Below are 21,456 nucleotides of genomic sequence, written 5' to 3'. Positions count from 1 at the left end.
AAATCACACCCGTGTTTTTACATATCAGCAGGGATGAAACCCACCACATTTTGCCCATTTAAAATGGTAAAGGGAAAAATAAAAATGTGATAGACATCAAAATTATTATGATGCAGCATTAGATGCAGCAAACGCAGTGTATGGGACAGGTCTACATTTAAAGACACTGGTTCTGTGCCCAGGCATGTAGGCTACCATCAACAACCAGTTGTTCTAGATGGTGAAGAAAGGGAACTTGGAGAGATCTAAAAACAATAGTGTATCGGCCCTAACAACCACAAGGGAAACCAAAAAGCTGGCAAAACAAATACAGTTGGGCAGGCTGTCTTTTACTCACATGCACACACTGCAGCAGCAGCAGCACATTGTAGCCACAGTGCCATGCTGTCATGTCAGGACAAGATGGAGGAAGACAGATCCAAGCCCAACATGTTGCCCAGCAGCAGAGAGTCTTCCTGGGCTGTCTGCCTCCAGGTGCAGCTTCCATACCTACTGGCAGGGATGGGGATGGTGACAGCAGGCATGGTGCTGGACGCAGTGCAGGTCAGTCAGTTTCATCCCTGGAAAAAGTACTCACGCTTATTTTTACGCTGAGTAAAAGTATCAATAAATACTGCAATCGATGTAAATACTTTGTTAAAAGTAAAAGTCTGTAATTAAAAATGTAAATATATATAATATATAATGTAAAAATACAAAAGTAGCCTACTTAAAATACAGAAAGTAGAAAGTACTCATTGTGCAGAATGTTCCGTTTCACAAGTTTTTAAATGCATAAAATAAGTGATGTAAAAGATCTAAGCTCGCAATGTGCCACATTTGCCCCTGAGATGTAATGGAGTAGAAGTAAAAATATTGAAAATAGGAAATAATCCAGTATGTACTTAGTTACTTTCCACCACTGGTCCATTCGTAAATCAGTGTTTCTCAGATTATTTTCATTTCAAGAAGGCCCATTTTGATTAGGATTTAGGCCATGGACCCCCATTTGATAAAGATGTTTTATCGGACCCCAGTCTAAACTGTAATCCTTGGTATTCATTTGATAAAGATGTTTCATCGGACCCCAGTCTAAACTGTAATCCTTGGTATTCATTTGATAAAGATGTTTTATCGGACCCCAGTCTAAACTGTAATCCTTGGTATTCATTTGATAAAGATGTTTTATCGGACCCCAGTCTAAACTGTAATCCTTGGTATTCATTTGTCAGAGTTACAGATTTGGGGATCCCAAAGACCCCCCCAAGTGCCTCTGGGGGTCCCTCCCTGCACACCGCTCTGAGAACTAGTTTGGTTATTCATGGATACCACAAAGGAAATAAGCTCTCCAGCCTTTGTGTTTCTGTTGGCATGGATGTTACTTATACTTACTTATACTTATAATTACTTATTTGATTATTTGTTATTTGTTATTTGTTGTACAACACTCCATGCCACACAAAATGGCTTGATTATTAAATCAATTAGTTTGATTAACTGTAAATGAAATGAATGTGGTTGATTTGTTCAAACAAGGTGAATGTCACCCTCTGTGTCACTATAGTCTCTGTATCTTGGCGCCGTGACCTTCCAGGTCACAGCGCCCCGATGGATCTGACGGAGTCTAATACATGTACCATACCTCACCGAAAAAGGTGCTTATGAACCTTTATGGCAGGTGATATAAGTCTGAACAGTCCAGAAGTATCCTTTTCTCCATACAGTAGGCCTATATAGAAGATTTTATTATCAGCTATAATGTCATAACAATCCAAACTTGTATTACGGCAATTCAGCAAATATATTTAATCAAATGTAGAGCAAAAACTGATATATGATATTACGATCACTGGGAGCCATCCGGATGCATCATGGCATACACCTGTCTCTCTCTCTAAAAGTCGTCCTGGGGTACATCGTCGCTTCGAGTCATCCCGGTTTTCCATATACTGTTGGTGCTTTGCGCCCGTGTGTTGATTAATAGCACCAGTTTGCTGGCTGGCAGCACTTGCTGTGTCTTTGGCAGTGTCCTGCTAGTCTAGCTCATTCTCCTGGCTGCTATTTTCTCGCTCACCGCTGGTATTCCAACATACAGATTCTTGAATAGCACGTCAGTTGCTTACACACCACTTTACACACTTTATTTCCTCACAATTTACAGACAGCTTAGTGAATGAGACCTAGTGATTTAGCAGGGGTACAGATTGGGCAGTGATTTGATACTATAAGGACACTGTCGTGCACTCACTGACACTGACTGAAGCACTCATTAATTTGTGTACAATCTCTCTGCATCGTATCAGAGTGACCAGGACTGTCCACAAGTCCTTTTTTTGTCCAGATCAATACTTTCAGCTAGGACTTTGCTCCCCCCCCCCCCCCTCTCTCTCTCTCTCTCTCTCTGTCTGTCTGTCTGTCTCTCAGAGAGTGTTTATTTGCAATTTGTGCCGACCCACATCAATAAATTTCTTCCAATACTCAACAATAAATAACCTATAGGCCTACTGTAGAAAGTCCCCTCACACGGTTAGTAGGGAAAAGCGTAGAGAAGACCAGTGTACTCAGGAGTGGGTGGGGTTTAGTCATTTTCCCTAATTGGCGCACCTGTGGTGGGCCTATATAGGCAGAATGCTCAGGGAGCAAACATTTGTGTGGGAAGAGGCAGCACCACCATAACTGGTTCTTTGTTCCATGATGATGTTCCATTACGATGCATTAAGTAAGTTCCCCCATTGTGCTTTAGATCGTCTGTTCCTTTACCTGTTTGCCATTAAGTTAACTATGAGTTTGTCATTTGTTTTACCTTCCTGTTGTATGTACTTTGGTTGATTTTCATTCCTCTGCTTATAGTTTAAAATCATCATTCTTAATCACCATCATCATCATTCATCACCATGTCAATCATCACCAGCACACTATTCAATGCCATTAATTGCCACAAATAAATAGGAACCCATCTGGTCCAACTGGTTATACTCTGATAGGTACCACTGATGTGTGAATATATATATATATATATATTTATATATAATCAATGATGGAAAAAGCACACATAAGAATAAAATTTCAAAGCAATGCACAATCAAGTGCCATTGGCCAATAGATTTGTTTAAAATGCGTACAACACTTGCAAACATTGCACACATTGTTGTCTTGAAGAACCTAACCGCAAGCACGGGAACAGTGCATGTTCGGACTAACGGGACTTCGGATCTATGGGCAGTTTCCTTCCCACCAGGCGATGCTCTTGTGCTACAGAATATAATTGAGTCAAGGCACTGTTTCTCAGTCAACATCCGTGGGTCCACAAATGCACGCTTTCAGGTCTGTAACTCTGAGAGTGTGCCAGGCAGGAGGAGAAAGAGGAAGGCTTTCAGGTCTGTAACTCTGAGAGTGTGCCAGGCAGGAGGAGAAAGAGGAAGGCTTTCAGGTCTGTAACTCTGAGAGTGTGCCAGGCAGGAGGAGAAAGAGGAAGGCTTTCAGGTCTGTAACTCTGAGAGTGTGCCAGGCAGGAGGAGAAAGAGGAGGTTTATGGGAGTGCTGGTGAGAGAAGACATGCAGGTGGCTGGAGGGAGCGAGGAAGAGGCTTATCACTAACAGTGGGGTACAATTTAAGTACTCCCATTTTGTACTTAAGTAAAAGTATCAATATTGCAATATAGAAGTCCAGATGTCCATAATGTACTTGAGTTTGAAAATAGCAGTTCTACAAGCTCACAATGCGTTGTGATGCGATGTGTTTTTTAATAATAATCTAAATCTACAAAGTAACTATAGTGGCTAAAGTTTTCAGATAAATGTAGTGGGTAGATCAGTTTGGTGTGATTATTTCAGCACTGGGAGGTGTTCAAGGAGATATTGTAGGCCTACAGTATGTTTCACATTGGGAGATGTTCAATGAATATTGGTATGTTTCAGCAATGGGAGGTGTTCAAGGAATATTGTATGTTTCAGCAATGGGAGGTGTTCAAGGAATATTGTATGTTTCAGCAATGGGAGGTGTTCAAGGAATATATTGTATGTTTCAGCACTGGGAGATGTTCATGGAGATATTGTATGTTTCAGCCGGGTCCTGATCATAGACTGCAATGGTAGCCACGCCCCTCAGAACATACTCGACTTCATGGTCATTTTTTTTTATAAATGGGACCATACTTTTCCAAAAATAATATTATGACATGAGAAATTAGACTTTAAACTAGTGACTGGAAGCAGAAAGTATTCATGACCATGTTTATTAAGGTAATAGTCTAGGTGAAGTTGGACCCAAATATATGGACCTCTATGGAGCTATGGGGTTTTTTGGGCACAATGACAGCGCCACAACAGGCCATTATGAACTTTCAGGCTGTCAGGATTTCCTACTGGCTTCAGACACTATTGGCTTCACTGCCCCCCCTGGTTTTAGCACTGAGGTGTTCAAGGAATATTGTATGTTTCAGCACTGGGAGGTGTTCAAGGAGATCACAGAAGTATTCATCTTGGTGCCAGCTCTGGTGGGGCTGAAGGGTAACCTGGAGATGACACTGGCCTCCAGACTGTCAACAGCAGTGAGTAATTTAAATTACTACTAATATCTTCCGCTGAACTGACATTGACCACAATTGTCTTCCTACCAGGCCAACACAGGTCAGCTGGATGAGCCCCAGCAGCGGTGGAGGATGGTCTGCAGTAATCTGGCCCTCGTTCAGGTATGCACATGGATACTCAGGACTTAAACCTCGTTTAGTTGTCCCCTATGGCTTTATATCCTCTAGTTCAGTGGTTCATGTCAAGGACCCCCACATTGATAATATGTATTTATCTATTTTTTGGCATGGATCCTCATCTGAAAATATTTGCTGCCAGTGGTTCCCAAAAAAGAAGACGTGTGGAGATTCAAAATTAATTTGAGAACCACTATTGTAGAAACCTACCATGCATGCCACTCTTGTGTGCTCCTACACAATCTAAAATTCTAACTTTATCCACAATGTATTATTATATATTCTTATATATATTCTTCAAAAATAGCAGATCGACATGCTCACAATGCTCAACATGATGCTCAACATGATGCTCAACATGATGACACATTGTGTGAGCTTGTAAATTGGCTATTTCTTTACTAGAAATGCACTCTGTTGAGGTGCCAACTTGCGCCTTGTAGGCCATGTTTGTATGGCCTACTTGTGCGCAAGTTTGGCCCCGTTATTGACCTTATACCAACCTTGAAACGTACCCTAGTTACGTCACCATCAACAGCCAATAAGGGACCACCATTCTTCGACAATGTTGTCATTTGTTGTTTGTTGAGAACTTTGGTTTTCGCCGGCTGCCGGGTGTGGCTGCACTAAATAACTTTGGGGTGGGCCCGTCTAGAGTTTGAATGGTATCCGTAAAAAGGGAGACATCGAAGAGGATGGACGGGTGGAGAAGGATCAACATAGAGAATGTCAGAACAGGTCAGCTCCATATATGGAGATCTTAAGGCCTATTCATAGTCTGGATTTTCGGTGGTGAGGTGACCAGGTCATTGTCGTGATCTTCATATATATGGAGAGTGGCGTGACATGTCACAAGGCATGATGGACTGACGGACATATATGGTGGTGTGACGGACGGACGGACGGACTGACAGACTTTTCATAGTAATCTGCGACCTTGCAGATAGATTTAATAGATTTAAGATTATTATTATTCCAAAACATACATTACCCACTTCAGCCCTATATCTATTTCGGCCATTTGAAAATTGCAGGTCTAAAAGCTCACTATGTGTCGCATCGTGCCGCATTGTGAGCTTGTAGATCGGTTATTTTCAAAACATCTGTATACATTTGAAAACGTGAAATGGAGCACAATGAGTACCTTTTGGTACTTCAAGTACATTTTGATGCCAGTACTTTTGTACTTTTACTCAAGTACATTTTGAACTGATACTTTTACTCACAGTAAAATATGTGGTAACTTTTTTCCACCAGTGCACTCTTGTGTGCTCCTCTCCTCCCTGTGCAGGTGCAGGCCACGGTGGTGGGCCTCCTGGCTGCGCTGCTTGCAGTGGGGTTAGGGGCATTAAGCAAGGACACCGTGGACCTGTGCCAGGCTGCCGTGCTGTGTGCTAGCAGTGTCACCACTGCTTCCATAGCTGCCCTGGCTCTAGGTCAGTGACTTGAAGACTTCATACACAGTGTCACCACCATTGCTTCCATAGCTTCCTGCAGTGACCATATATGCAGATCTAGGTGATGATCCAGTCTTCTCCATGTATGCAGATCTAGACTTCACAGAGTGAAGCTATGAGTCATCACACAACTACTTGTGGTTAGGTTCGACGAAAGAGTTCACAGCTGTCCAAGTTTTGAAGTTTAGAGCTGGATTCTGGCAACACCGCCGAGTTTAGCCACCAGATGGCCGGGTGTAATCGGTTAATGGCAACTATTTCCTATACAGCTTTAAATCCAAAAATCTGAACTAACCCTTTAAAGATCACCAGTTTGATATAGGTTGGGCCAGTGCTTCTCAACCTCTGTACACACACACACACACACACACACACACACACACACACACACACACACACACACACACACACACACACACACACACACACAATTCCTCTGTCTTTCATCACACATAAAGCCATTACCCAAAATCCAATGTTCAAAAGAACATAAGGATTATAGACCCATAGCTCTCACTTCAGTGATTATGAAATCACTTGAAAGAATACTTTTACAACATCTTGTTAGGCTTGCGGCAGAGGATGCGGTTGTCACACTGGTCCACTTAATTACGAAACACCTAGATGAGTCAAATAAGAATTATGCAAGGGTGCTGTTCTTAGACTTCTCTTCAGCTTTCAATACAATACAGTCTGACATACTAGTGTCAAAGATGGTATACAGTTGGAACTGAATCCATACTTAATTCACTGCTATGCTTCCTTTCTTACTAACAGTGTACAGAGGGTGAAAGTAAACACAACCCTCTCCTCAGCATTAATGTTGGGCCCCCCCAGGGGTGTGTAAACTCAGCTGTAGGCTACTTTTCACCCTTAGTTTATACTGACAGCTGTCGTAGTGAGGAATGTCTGTCTGATTGTCGCACCGACACACCAGATCAGTACATTCTAAAGTACTCAGATGATACAACTTTAATTTATCTTCTAGATAGTTCCAGTGATCATGGACTGCACCAACACAGAGTAAATAAGGAAATAATGGAGTGAACAACGCTCTCATCATTAACACAAAAAAGACAAGAGATTATTTTTGGTACACCACTAGAGACACACAGATCCCCCATCACTATTCATAGTGAACAGATTAACCAGGTATGTTCATATAAATACCTAGGAGTAGAAATAGATCATCTCCTGTCGTGGAAAGATCAGATTGAATCAGTGTGTAAGAAAGCAAAGCATCTATTTCCTTCACCGTTTAAGATGCTTTGGTGCTAGTAGACGGATTCTTCTTTTGTTTTTCACTTCTGTTATTATGAGTGTTCTTCAGTACTGTAGTACCACCCGGTATGGATGTTTATCTGTAGCCATAAAGTCACAACTACTGCAACAACTAAACATTTGTTCAAAGATTGTTGTCCAACCACTTCAGAGGCTCTATACATCCACGTATGATAACAGCATCCTAAGGTTAGCAAGGAATATCACCTCTAATACTAGCCATGTTTTGCATGGAGAGTATAGGTTGCGCTGCCTTCAGGAAGGAGATATGGTGTTCCAGACCAGCATACAATAAGGTCAGACTGAAGAGGTCTTTTGTCCATCAATCGACTCTGAGGCTTATCAGGATTTTGGCAGGACTAGACTGAGCTATGGACATTGCTCTCTGCCCTTATGTTTCTATGTATGTAACTGTATGTTCTTTTTTGTGCTGTGTTATGTGTGTATATGTGTTGCATACAAGGCCGCTGGGTCGCAAAACAAATTTCAGTGCAAACTGACAATACAGTACTATATCATATCATATCATATCATATTTGTGGATCCAGGCCCATTTCAAGATCTCTAAAGCACTGGTTCCCAAACATTGGGTCGGGACCCATTTGTGGGGCGCAGACACATTTTTATGGGTCCCTTTATTATTTTGTTTCCTATGTTTTTCATTATTATTATTATTATTATTTCAAAAACATTCCCAAAAAAGCTAACCTTTTCATGAATTACAAATCACACCTGTGTGAAGTGAGGGGCGCTAATATATTAAAGTCTAACTCCTGTTGATTAGGTGATGTAATGGTTATTAAACGCCATTAACTTCATTGTCAATGCGTTTACAAAACAAACATTGAACTAAAGACAAACATTAAACCTGTGTATAGGAGGGGCTACCCTCAAAAACAAAGAAAAATCGAAGAAATTCCATAAATTAGAAAACAAATGTTTAAGAAGTAGCCTATAGTGAAATCTGTGTAAATAGCCGATCTGTCGCTTCGCGCCATGTTGTGAGCTTGTAGATTGGCTATTTTTACTAGTTTTGGTACATCTAATCTCTCTATTGGGTCTTGAGCTATAATGTTTGGGAACCACGGTCCACTGCTCTAAAGAACCATATATTACAGGGAAACGCCATATAGATTACATGTACCATAGAACAATTTACAATTTAGGCATTTAGCAGACGCTCTTAATCCAGAGCGACTTACATTAAGCAAGAACAAAAAGCATGGGAATACATCACAAAAAAAAGCATTTATCATAAAACATGCGTAAGCTAAGAAAGTAACAGTGGAATATCTATATTATGAGACTATACATATAAACTATATATATATATATACTACTATGCTATACATCAGTACTATGGCGTGCTATGACTATATACAATGCAATTATAGTGCTGTCTACATAACATGCTATAAGTTTGTATCAGATGCTATCTAAGTATACAGAAATGCTATCTAAGGGGGGTAGGGTAAGTGCTATGGGCCATGATGGAGTCTGAAAAGGTGGGTTTTCAGACTACGGCGGAAGATTGGGAGTGATGCTGCAGTTCTGACTGCAATGGGAAGTGCATTCCACAGTTTTGGAGCCAGAAGGGAGAAGAGTTTGGGACGTGTGGAGCGTTGTCCCGGCGTTTTTAGTGAGCGTAAGGAGATACGACAGGGAAGCACCATATTGATATTACATGGGAAGAACCATAGGATTTTATGAACGCCCTTTCTACTGAACTATTGCTCGCTCACCTTTGCCAAGGTAAAAATATATCAGATCATTTTTATCAGATGTATTGATTACTGAGGATTCTGTCCTACTGCTCAATAGTGAAACTGTGGCCACATGTGCAGAAATGGCAAACGCTGAATTCAGCTCGATAATGCGTCAACTGAAATGAACTGCACTCTTGTCGAGTGCCACTTATGCGTGGCACACAAGTAGGCCTAGTGCGCAATCTGAGACCTATATTTATTACGTCACCATCAAAAGCCAATTATAACCCGGCATTGATACATATCTTAATTACGTCACCATCAATGCCTACCAAGCATGTCGGGTTATAACTGGCTGTCAATGGTGACGTATAATTACGATATGTTTCAATATTGGTTGGGTAACAGGTAACGTATGTAGTAAGTAAGTAAGTAAGTACATTTTATTTATAAAGCACCTTTCTTAACAAAGTTACAAAGTGCTGTACAATGAACACAATAAAAGCAATCAAAAATTAAAACAGGACAGTACAACAAGCAAATAAGAACACAATCAAGTAAAATCAGGAAAATGTTTCCGAAATAAAAACTTTTTCAACAAACGTTTTCAACAAACTCTACTCTAAATATTTACAGACTCAGCGTTTTTTAAAGTGCAAGGCAGGGCGTTCCATAGGGTGGGTGCAACTACTGCAAAGGCACGGTCACCCATTGTCTTTCGTTTTGTCCCGGGAACCATGAGTAGGCCTTTGCCAGAGGATCGCAGGGATCTCACATTTACCTTGGGGGGCAGAAGATCACAGATGTATGGTGGGGCCAGTCCATGTATGGCTTTAAAAGTAGTTTTTTGATACATGTATGTAAGTTGAAAGTACTATACTGTGGTCGACTGGCTTTTTTATGTACGTATGCTTGGTTGGTATCAACGTCCAGTATACCTCCCAAGCCCACTCCTGCTATTTAGCCATTTTGAACACTTGAGTGCTTTTACGTTTCCACCGTGCCCACCTGTTGTGGTTGTGTTGTCGGCTGCTGATGTCCTGCACTCTTAAATAGGTCCGATAATTGGCACATTTGGAGGCATCTGCCTGAAGCTGTTTTCTTTTCCAGCAAGATTCCAGCTAACTTTATTTCTCCTACCCCCCACCCCCCAGGTAGGCCAGCCCAGGTCATTGTGAGGTCAGCAGTGTGCTAACCTCGCCTCACCAGGCTTTCCACCACCTCGGAGGAAAGCCTGGTCTCTGTTTCAAAAGTCTGTATGATCCGGTCGGGAGCGGATGATATCGTTACGTCATGTTGTAGTATTGTTTTGTAGTCGACGGGCAGGAACAACGGGGCGGCAACTTCCTTTTCCCTCAAAAGCTCTCGTAGGCTCTAGCTTTTATTGAGAAAATTGGTTTAAGGGAAAAGGAAGTTGCCGCCCCGTTGTTCCTGCCTGTCGACTACAAAACATTACTACAACATGAAGTAACGATATCATCCGCTCCCGAAAGGATCATATACCCTAAATGAAATGGTGCCCAGGCTAGCAGCGCGCTGTCTCTCTGCATGTTGCGCGACATGGCCAGTACTACGAAGCTTAAACACGTGCATCTACTCACAGCTGTAGGCTGTATAGTTAATTAGCCTGCCTCGGCCGGCCGTGTGGAGTGTGTACTTGTACTGTGTTTGTGTGACACTGACAGGCTGCGCTGCAGCCAGGATGGCTGAGACAGCGGCTGCTGTGCACAACATTATGTCACAAAGCAACATGATTATATAGTAGGCTGTTACCTTGTTAAAATATAATTGTGTATCTTCGAAATTAAATACATGTTTTTTTTGTTTTTTTTGGCCCAGACCGGCCTGGACTGGACCGGCTGTTCGGGAGTTGTCCCGAATTTCATCATCTTTAATTAAAACTGATCTTCCTTGGTAACATCTTCAGTGGGACACTATCATCAACATTATAAAGAAATGGAAAGAGTGCGTCAGTGAAAGTGTGTGTGAAGGTGTGCAGGTGCATGTTAGTATCAGGATCAGAGAAGCACAGCTTTCCTCGGTTCCAGTCCAGCTGGACTCTGATAATCCAGGGTTTCTGCTTCACTGAGAGAGGGACTGACCGTGGCAAGGAGTTTGCTGTGAATTCACCATCATATGACATCAGCGTCCAGTGTTCACCCTCACTGTCTCCCTTCCTCTGGCCTAATTCCGACACACCGACACACCAGCGTCTGTTTTCTCCAACCTCAACATCCCATCTGTGAGTCCCCGATTTAAAGCCCTCGTAACCAAAGACACAGTACCAGTAGTCAAACCTCTCTGGGTTGTCCGGAAGCCTCCGTTCCTCTCCACATGTCACACTGGTCAGATCACCGGACAGGACCAGTCCGCAACGGGCAGTGTTGGGGTCCAGAATCACAGGAGTGTACGAGACAATGTCCTTCATCTTGTCCCAAACTCTGAAGGACAGGTTGCCCAGGAGTCTGGCCTCATCTATCAGTGCTGCTGAATCCATCTGTGGGTCCTGCAGTGTGAGCTGGACTCTTTCTACGTTGGTCTTATTGTTCTGCAGAGATGACACGTGTTCAGCTCCCAGCTCCTCCTCTATGGCTCTGATTGTGTTTGAAAGAGTTGATATGTCTCTGTTTATTCCCTCAATCTTCTCGTTCATCAACTGACTCTTCTGCTCCTCTTCCTCCCTCAGTGCAGTGATCCCAGCCTCTTCTTCCTGTTGCAGAAATTGATGAAGCTTCTCAAACTGTTCCTTCATCTGCCTCTCCGTCTTCTGGGCCTGGACCTTAATGTGTTCCGCTGCTTGGTCACATTGTGTTTTAACTCTATTAAAGAGCTTCAGTTTATCCTGCAAGAGCTTCAGTGATTCAGGGACTTCCTTCTTGTGATCTATTTTCCTGTGTTTTTCCTCTAAGAAGGTCTCACACAGGTCCCGCAGGACCAGAATACGGGGCGGATCATCCATTGAAGACCTTTTACTACAAATTGGACACCGATTTATTTCCTTCCTTCTCAGCCATTCCTGCAGACAGGCTTTACAGAAGCTATGGCTACATGACAGGAGAACAGGTTCTTTGAATATGTCATGACACACAGGGCAGGAGAAATCCTCCTCAGTGAAGGACAATTGGAAAGCCATTTAGTCTCTGAATGAAAGTACAAGCCTCACTCAAGACTCAAAGCCACTGTTCTCTGTTTCCATGTGGAGATGATGTTGCAGTGATATAAATTCAGTTGCGCTGGCATGAGCATGGCAACTCTGACATCATCAATATGACATCATATTGACATCCAAATAAGTACCAGTGATTTGGTGGATCGGCGGGATGGATGGATTGGATCTGACTTAAATCAATTAAAATAACTAGTCCATACCAAGCCCCCAGCCACAACCTACTGGCCAAAAATGGAACTGCAGCTATCTCTCTCTGACTCCCCCCTGCACCCTCTATCTGCCACTTATAGAGCACCGAAGTCTGACATCACTTTCAGTAGAGGGCGCCAATAGTCACACATGTATTTTTTTATTTGCAGTGAAATCTTCATAGGGCGATTTTAGGTCGCTTCATATAAGAACTGTGTTTGAAAAATAAACCGACCACCCCAGCCTTTCTGTCAGGGGAGTGGCTGTGCGTCGTTAATGATGTCCATTCATATTTGATACAGCCAGTTTCTGGAGAAAATGGAATTAATGTGGCCGCAAAAGCCTTGAAACTACATATGAAGGCAATGTCCCCGCTAATATACGTCACGCCCAGCTGCAAACACATTGCGTTCCTGAGATTCCTCGTTGACGTAAGCTCAGCTGGTGGTGACTCGACTCGTACTAACCACGAAACATTAAATATCAAAAAAATAAACGTAATTAACATTCAGTTAATTTCTCTGGGTTGTTTGACGCTTATTTTGTTACTCTTTGGGTATATTTGTACATTTCCACCTTCAGTCGATGCTTCATATTCATATGAGTGAAAAGGCCGGGGTGATTTCAAACACAGTTCTTATATGAGGCTATCTAAAATCCCGCTATGGAGAAAATAAAAAGTACACAAACCTGGGGACTGACGCCCTCTACTGACAGTGACGTCAGGACTTTGGTGCTCTATAACGGGTGTCCCCTGTGGCACACTCGTTATGCAGCCAATCAACGCACAGAATAGCACACCTTCCAGCTAATCACAGCTTGCAATATCTGTGGACTCATTCCGTCCTCAAATTTTGGAATGCGTTTTGAGCCCCCTTCTCTACTCCTTGTACATCCACGATTGTGTGGCTTTGTTCAGCTCAAACCAAGTGATCAAGTTTGCAAACTACACCACAGTCATAGGGTGGATCACGAACAATGACGTAATAGGAAAGAAGTGAACAACCTGGCTCTCAACGTTGACAAAACAAAAGAGCTGATCTTTGACTACAGGAGGCCTCCCATCCAGGTCGGGGGTGCTGCAGTGGAAAGGGTCAGAGCGTTCAAATTTCTGGGAGTGCATATCACTGAGGACCTCACCTGGGCAGTGCAAACAGAGCGGGTTGTGAAGAAAGCACAACAACGCCTCTTTCCCCGAAAACTGAAGAAAGCTGGCATAGGTCCAAAAGTTCTAAGCTTTCTACAGAGGCACCATAGAGAGCAAATTCCTGACTGGTTGCTTCACGGCCTGGTATGGCAACTGCACCGACCTAAACTGCAAAGCGTTGCAGAGGGTTGTGCGGACAGCCGAACGCATCAGCAGATGTGCTCTCCCTGGCTCCCAAGTTCGAGGAATCATGAAGGATTCAAGCCATTGCAATCACAGACTGTTTGAGATATTGCCGCATGGAAAACGGTTTCGCCGTCTCAAAGCCACTGGAAATAAGACTGCAAAAAAGCTTCTTTCCCCAAACAATCGGATACATGAACGAACTGAAAAGAGAACTAGAAAAACGGGTACAAAGCAGGCTACTCCTGAAAGGTTTAGAAGCCAATCGTAGCCAATGAGGGTGGATTATGAGAAATCAAACAACCCCATCTTGATCACATGACTATGACGAGCATGTGTACCGATTTGCGTGAAATTTGGATAAAATCTGAAGGAGTAATATTAGAAAATGTGTTTTACATATGTCGGCCTCCTGATGGCGCTATAAAGAGCAGATGTGAAAAATTCCAGGCAAAGGTTTTTCCTTGGCCTCTATAGGGAGTTGGCATACAAAGTTATCCACAGATCCGTGCAGTTAGAGGTAAAAACACTTTTTGGCCAGTTATAGCGCCACCATGAGGCTGAGTTCATGTGGCATTTCTTCCTCGGCCTAGTGGGAATGTGTGTGTACAATTTCACGGACATCACACCATGTGTTCATGATTTGCAGCATTTTGTTTGAAACCGAGCACTCCTGCGAACTTTGGAAGCCAATCTTAGCCAATCAGGATGGAGTCTGAGAAATCTGAAGGACCGGTTTCGTTGAATGGCTCTAGAGAGACTGTGTACCAATTTGCGTGATGTTTGGACAAAATCTGTAGGTGTACTGTCCAAAAACTTGTCTTGCACAAAGCGGCCTCCTGGTGGCGCTATAACAGGCCGTTCTGGAAATGTTGGAGCAGAGGTTCATCGTTGGCATCCAGGGAGTGTGTGTGCACAATTTGGCATCGACCGGGTTAACGGTGCCGGAGATTAGCTGTTCACAGACTGAAGGACGGACGGACACACGGACGGACACACAGACGGACACACGGACACACGGACACACGGACGGACGGAGTGCAAAACATACTCTCTCCCCATGCCTTCGGCCTGGTGAAGACTATCGGGGAAAAGGAAAACGCACTATTACAGCCCGCCATGAACCGTAGAAACCGTAGGATTAAATTAGTCGTGCAGCCCGCCAGAACCGTAGCCTACGTTTTCCAGGGTTTATATTCTTTAATTTATGTTTTGATCGGATCGCATCTGTAGCTGCCTCTCACTATAGCATAACAGTCAAAGTGGGACAGTGGCCGCTGCCATTTTGAAGATGCGCGCACATCCACTTTAGCCGGGGATCCACAGGTCCAAAAGCTCAACGGTTAAGGATTAGCCTGTGATGTCATGGCATACTTTTTATTTGTGTTTTTTCTATTCACTTGGTCATTAAGGTCCACAGAATGAGTTATGGCCATTTTTGTATCCCCCACCATAGACAACCAATATAAGGCAAAATGTCATGATTCTGAATTCATTCCAAGCATTAGTTTTGCACGAAAAACACTCCTTGGCCTAAATGGGGCCATATCCACTTTATGCTCTATGTTTTTGTGTACTCATTTTGTAATGTATGTCCGTGGCAAAAATAGAGTGATCATGTGTTTTGTGCCAGAGCTGGTGATGGTGGCTGTGATCATGTGTTTTGTGCCAGGGCTGGTGATGGTGGCTGTGATCATGTGTTTTGTGCCAGGGCTGGTGATGGTGGCTGTGATCATGTGTTTTGTGCCAGGGCTGGTGATGGTGGCTGTGATCATGTGTTTTGTGCCAGGGCTGGTGATGGTGGCTGTGATCATGTGTTTTGTGCCAGGGCTGGTGATGGTGGCTGTGATCATGTGTTTTGTGCCAGGGCTGGTGATGGTGGCTGTGATCATGTGTTTTGTGCCAGGGCTGGTGATGGTGGCTGTGATCATGTGTTTTGTGCCAGGGCTGGTGATGGTGGCTGTGATCATGTGTTTCGTGCCAGGGCTGGTGATGGTGGCTGTGATCATGGGCTCCAGAAAGGCGGGCATCAACCCCGACAACGTGGCCACGCCCATCGCTGCCAGCCTGGGTGACCTCATCACCCTATCTCTGCTCGCCAGAATCAGCAGTTTCCTCTTCCATTTCAAAGGTCCTGCAGAACAGAATGTGTTTACTGTTTAGTTTTTCTCTGTTTTAATGTTTATAGGGACTATAGGCTACAGTTGTATTCATACATAATCATGTCTATGTTCATTGTAATAACGCTTTGTGATTACGATTCATAGTGTGCACTGATGTGCACAAAATAACACTGATAGCTATGAGGTGACGAAAGCTTGCCCAGCATAGCAACGTTTGCTAAACTATATTGAATTGGCATTGGACAATCGCTCTTGGGGTGGGGGTTTAACGAAGGGCTAATTCCCAGAAGAATTCATGTGTTACTGCAGACATATCCTGTATGGTAGTAGATTGATTGGTTGATTGTATGCATGCTGTGCAGGCACGTGGGTCCCAATCCCTCCTGTAGTATGCCTCTTCTTCATCATTCTGATCCCAGTGTGGCTCAGTATCGCCCGCCGCTCTGCTCCAATCAGAGAGGTCCTCAGGTCAGGGTGGACGCCTGTCATTGTGGCCGTGTGCATCAGCAGGTAACTATATGACGCTACATCCACTCCACTTGACTCCACTTTATTTAGTTGTACTCATTATCATAATAATTTATTGACATGTTGCAAACTGTTTCTAATTTACCTCCTTTCTTCCTATGTTAGTCCATTCGTGCAATCAATGGAAAGACTGATGAAATGTCAGCCGAGGACTTTTCCAACTTGTTTACTGTGTGCACACTCGCGCACACACACACACACACACACACACACACACACACACACACACACACACACACACACACACACACACACACACACACACACACACACACACACACACACACACTCTTACCTGTACAAGTACTGTACATACCTCTCCAAAAGATTATTCTTTTCTTACTGTACTCCCCAGCATCGGTGGTCTAATCCTGGAGAAGATGGTGAGTGATCCAGCCTTTGAAGGCATGGCAGTGTTCACTCCAGTAATAAATGGTGAGCATCAGGCCAGGAGCACACTCGTCAGTCATCAGAAACAGGGTTTGACGTTTAGGACCCAAAAGCAGGACGAGAGGCAGAGGAAAGGATATTCAAAACTAGATAAAGTGCCCCTCTGGGCACAGGTCTCCACCAGGCCAGGTCAGGTTGTGGCCTGCTGGTGGCGCTATTATAGGCCAATGTGAAAAGCGTACACCATTGATGGCAATTGGATGATTTGAGGCATTTTGTTCCAAAAATGTGTTTTGCAAAAATCCACCTGTTGGTGGCGTTATGAAGCCCAACACACACCGGGTGCGCAGCGACACGGCACAGCCTGGAAAATAGAACGTGCCGTATCGGAGCGTCAGGCGAGGCGTGAACGCGTGTCGGACGCCGCCGGTGTGCGATAGGTTCATTGAAAATAACAGAGGCGGCTGTTTTGACGCGCGGCGTTCGCAGACGGTGTGTGCAGCCCTTAACAGGCCAATGTGAAAGGGGTGGGATATATTCCTCAGCCTAGTAGGAAAGTCTGTGAAAGATTTCACATAAATTGCATGCTGCGTTCATGATTTGAGGCTTTTTGTTTAAAAAAATAGAGATAGTGTGTAACGATTTGCGGGATTTTTGGACAGAATAGAAAAAAGTAATAGAGTAATAGAAAAAAATGTTTTTCAAAAGTCGGCCTCCTGGTGGCGCTATAACAGGCGGTTCTGGAGTGCAAAACATACTCTCCCCCCATGCCTTCGGCCTGGTGACAATTAAGTGTTTATTATGGAATATTGAATTAATCAATTCAAACTGTCTGGGGTATATGCACACATAGTCTGCATGGCTGCCTAAGAAATCACTTTAGAATGTTATACCTACTGGATAGCTAAGTAGCCTAACTTTTGCATTCTCCTCAGGTGTAGGGGGTAACCTGGCAGCCATCCAGGCCAGCAGGATTTCCACTTCCCTTCATTACTGGAGCTGTCCTGGAACTCTGCCCTCCAACGTGGCTCACAAGTGGCCTGACCCCTGTGTGACCTTCTGCTCCTCAGGTCAGATAACCACAACTCCACAGAGAATAACTTTCTCTGTGTCATTGATCAATGGCGAATTGGGTGGAAACCCTGTATGTCCATGAAGTGTTACTTATCAGGCAATGGGAAAAATAACCTGTGCTCCAATAGATCCAAAATGTAGTTATGATTTAGTCACAAGCTATTGTTAATACTTCATTTATTTAAACCCACAGACACACTTAAACTTTTAACCACAGATTATAAAGGTTGGATTGCGCGTGCTTTGTCAAATTGCCATGGCGTCCACACCAGAACGGTGTTTAGGCCTTTTATTTTTCCCTTGCCGCAGGTGACACCCTCACCACGTGCCCCTCGACAGTGTTGGGCAAGTTACTTTGAAAGCGTAGCTTGTAAAGCTACAAGTAGCTCACCATGGCAGTAGCTTGATCAAGCTACATAGCTACCACCGGAGAGATGTAGCTTGTAAAGCTACAGCTACATGGAAAAAGTAGCTCAAAGTAGCTCAGCTACTTTTTATTTTTCAGCGTTAAATTGAGAATGTACATGCGGGAGACCCCTCCTCCCCTCTGGGAGACCCCTCCCCTCTGGGAGACCCCTCCTCCCCTCTGGGAGACCCCTCCCACCCTGCTCCCCTCGGGGAGACCCCTCCTCCCCCTGCTCCCCTCTGGGAGACCCCTCCTCCCCCTGCTCCCCTCTGGGAGACCCCTCCTCCCCCTGCTCCCCTCTGGGAGACCCCTCCTCCCCCTGCTCCCCTCTGGGAGACCCCTCCTCACCCTGCTCCCCTCTGGGAGACCCCTCCTCCCCCTGCTCCCCTCTGGGAGACCCCTCCTCCCACCCTGCTCCCCTCTGGGAGACCCCTCCTCACTTTTCAAGCAATCAGAAAAAGGAACAGTCCTTGATTTTTCAAAGGGGGTTCTAGTACAAGAATTAACACAGCAACCAATGGTCAAAATTTATATATTTCTTTCATGTTATTGCCCAAAATTGTAGCTTGTAACTTCAGTAGCTAAGCTACAAAAAATGACCCAAAAATGACCCAAAAGGTAGCTGAGCTACTTGACGAGGTACACAAATATGAATGTAGCTAAAATACCACAAGCTACAGCAAAATGTAGCTCAGCTACGTAGCTCAGCTACATGTAGCTTAATACTCCCCAACACTGCCCCTCGACACCCCCGCTAATCAAAACAACTAGCTATGCTCCACGTGTACACGCTGACACGAAACTATACCCAAATGCCTGTCACTACTTGTGATTTTGGTTGACCACCTGGGTGGTCCCTTAAGAGTATTCATCTTCTAAGGGGGTGGTGAGTGATGTTACAGTTGCATGAACATGCACATCGTATCGTTGTGCACAGGCATCAGTCTCTGATGAAGTAGTTTATGGCCCAGGCTCTGCTCCAGGATGAAATTACTTGGGGCAGTTGAAAAAGGCGAGGGGGCACACATCATTCTTATATAGTAAAACAATATGTACATTGAACTTAAACTGAGGGGGGCAGACTTTACAACTGAGGGTGCCAGGCCCCCTCTGACAAATGGACCCGTAAGGTAAGGGTCCATTTGGTTCCATTTGTACACTCTCAGAGTTATGGAGGCCCTTGAAATTAAAAAGTTTGAGAACCACTGCACACTAAATGGAACAGGGCCTTAATCCGGTAACACGGTAGGAAGCGTTATTCTCTGTGCACAGGGCCAATTCATGCAGGGACGTAGCTGACCATTTGATTGCCGTTTGTGAGGAAGCACACACGGCCGCTCGTTATTACGTGGCAGAGAAAATTGTTATTTTGAGGGTCAGCTTGGCACTTTTTGGCACATTTTGTTGCCCCCCCTCGGCGTGTTGCCCTACATGCAGTGCATATCGCGCGTATACTGTAGGTAGCGACGGCACTGCATTCATGACACTACTGCGCTGATATTTTCTCACAACATGCTGCAGGGGTGAACTCCAAGTCAGCCAGAATCCTGGTCCTCCTGGTGGTTCCAGGTCACCTGCTCTTCCTCTATGCCATCCACTTTCTACAGGGAGGTCATACGTCCATGACACCTGCCTTCGTCATGTGTTACCTGTGTGCTGCTCTGCTTCAGGTCCCGTCACATTCATCTCATCGCTGTAACAAAATAGACTCAAACGCTGTCTCCAGACTGATTTTAATAAACACTGCAAACACTGCATAACTGGGAACGTTTTTATTGTTACAGTATATTAGGCTACTGCTTCAATATTGCTGCATAATAGCCTGATTTATTCTCTGTCGAGATATACAAGCTTTTTGCAACAAATGGGGATATATTTTATTGTTCATAATTTGTTCAATATTTTCTTTCTCAAAAAAGAAAAGACAAGGAAAATAGCAGATCTACAAGCTCTCAGGCCTTGTAGCTATGCTATTTTAGATATTTGTGGTTGCCCCCACTTAAAAAAAATACCATTGTATATTAGTTAAGCATAATAATTCTTAGATGTTATTGTTGTTCTGCAAGTAGTGGTATTGGTGTATTGATGGTTGGGTGGGTGTGGTGTTGTCTTATTGTTGTACAGGTGGTGGTCTTGCTGTATTTAGCAGACGTGATGATTGGGTGGATGTGGCGTCAGGGAATGGATCCAGACAACTTCTCCATCCCGTACCTGACAGCGCTCGGGGACCTGCTGGGGGCCAGCCTGCTGGCTCTCTGTTTCACATACATTCTAACGCAGGGTGACTCTCAACCCTTTTCATTTCAAGGACCCCCAGTTTGATATGCAAGCCATTCAGCCACGGCAAAGACCCTCATTTCATACTTAAACAAAATCATTATCTCAGGGACCCAATCTCTCAGTGTACAAATGGAACCATTTGTACCATGTGAGTTCTAAGGGTCCATTTGGTTCCTTGCTAACTTTTCATCAATATAGCTGGAACCTCCTGAAGCACAGCTTCCCCGGACCCCACATTGAGAAGCAGTGTTCTAATGGTTGGTCCTACCAGGCCTGGAGTATAAGCAGTCGAGTAGGCTACTACTGGTCAACCAGTAGATTATTTCTCAATGGCAGACTGATTTGGTTTTCAAAACCATTCTTTGTTGTTTGTTAACTATAAAATGGCATTGTTTGTTTACATGGCTGTCATATTGGATACTGCAAAAAAACAATCACCATGGATTGATTGATTCAGGTGCTCACTCTCCGTCCATATAGCAGCTGTCTGCTATATAGAGAAATGATGAGCGCTGAATTCAAATAATTGAGCACCAATCAAGCTGTGTAATAAATTGTATTAACTTACTCTATACACATTAAAGTAAAGTTGTATTCATAAAAATAAGTTCTGGATTGCAGGTTTATTTGTTCCCAGTTAGCTCAATGATGATTGATGATCGATCAGCTCAAGGATGACTGATCAGCTCATTATGATTGAACAGTCTGATTTGTGGAAACAAGGTGTAATTAGCCCTTCACTAAATCCCACCCCAAAAAGTGATTGTCCAATGCCAATCCAAATAGTTTAGCAACGGTTGCTATGCAGGTCAAGCTTTCTTCGCTGCTAACATGCCTA

The 21,456-nt window shown here is 43.9% G+C and overlaps 1 protein-coding gene across 1 annotated transcript; it reads left to right on the top strand.

Moving 5' to 3' along the window:
* Positions 1-486: 486 nt before the first annotated feature.
* Positions 487-20,660, top strand: LOC310862893 (solute carrier family 41 member 1-like; the record flags this gene model as incomplete). Its single annotated transcript, XM_083771014.1, has 10 exons — positions 487-543; positions 4,422-4,529; positions 4,599-4,670; positions 5,977-6,121; positions 15,802-15,948; positions 16,303-16,450; positions 16,824-16,903; positions 17,794-17,928; positions 19,860-20,008; positions 20,463-20,660. Exons 1-10 carry the CDS (start codon positions 502-504, stop codon positions 20,658-20,660), a joined length of 1,224 nt encoding a protein of 407 aa, XP_083627140.1. The 5' UTR covers positions 487-501.
* Between the last annotated feature and the right edge of the window lie 796 nt (positions 20,661-21,456).

Source organism: Protomyctophum parallelum, assembly GCF_964188405.1.
Source record: "Protomyctophum parallelum genome assembly, chromosome: 8".
Lineage (NCBI taxonomy): Eukaryota > Metazoa > Chordata > Actinopteri > Myctophiformes > Myctophidae > Protomyctophum > Protomyctophum parallelum.
Note: the sequence above shows the minus strand (reverse complement) of the source record. Positions and strands in the feature narration are given on the sequence as shown.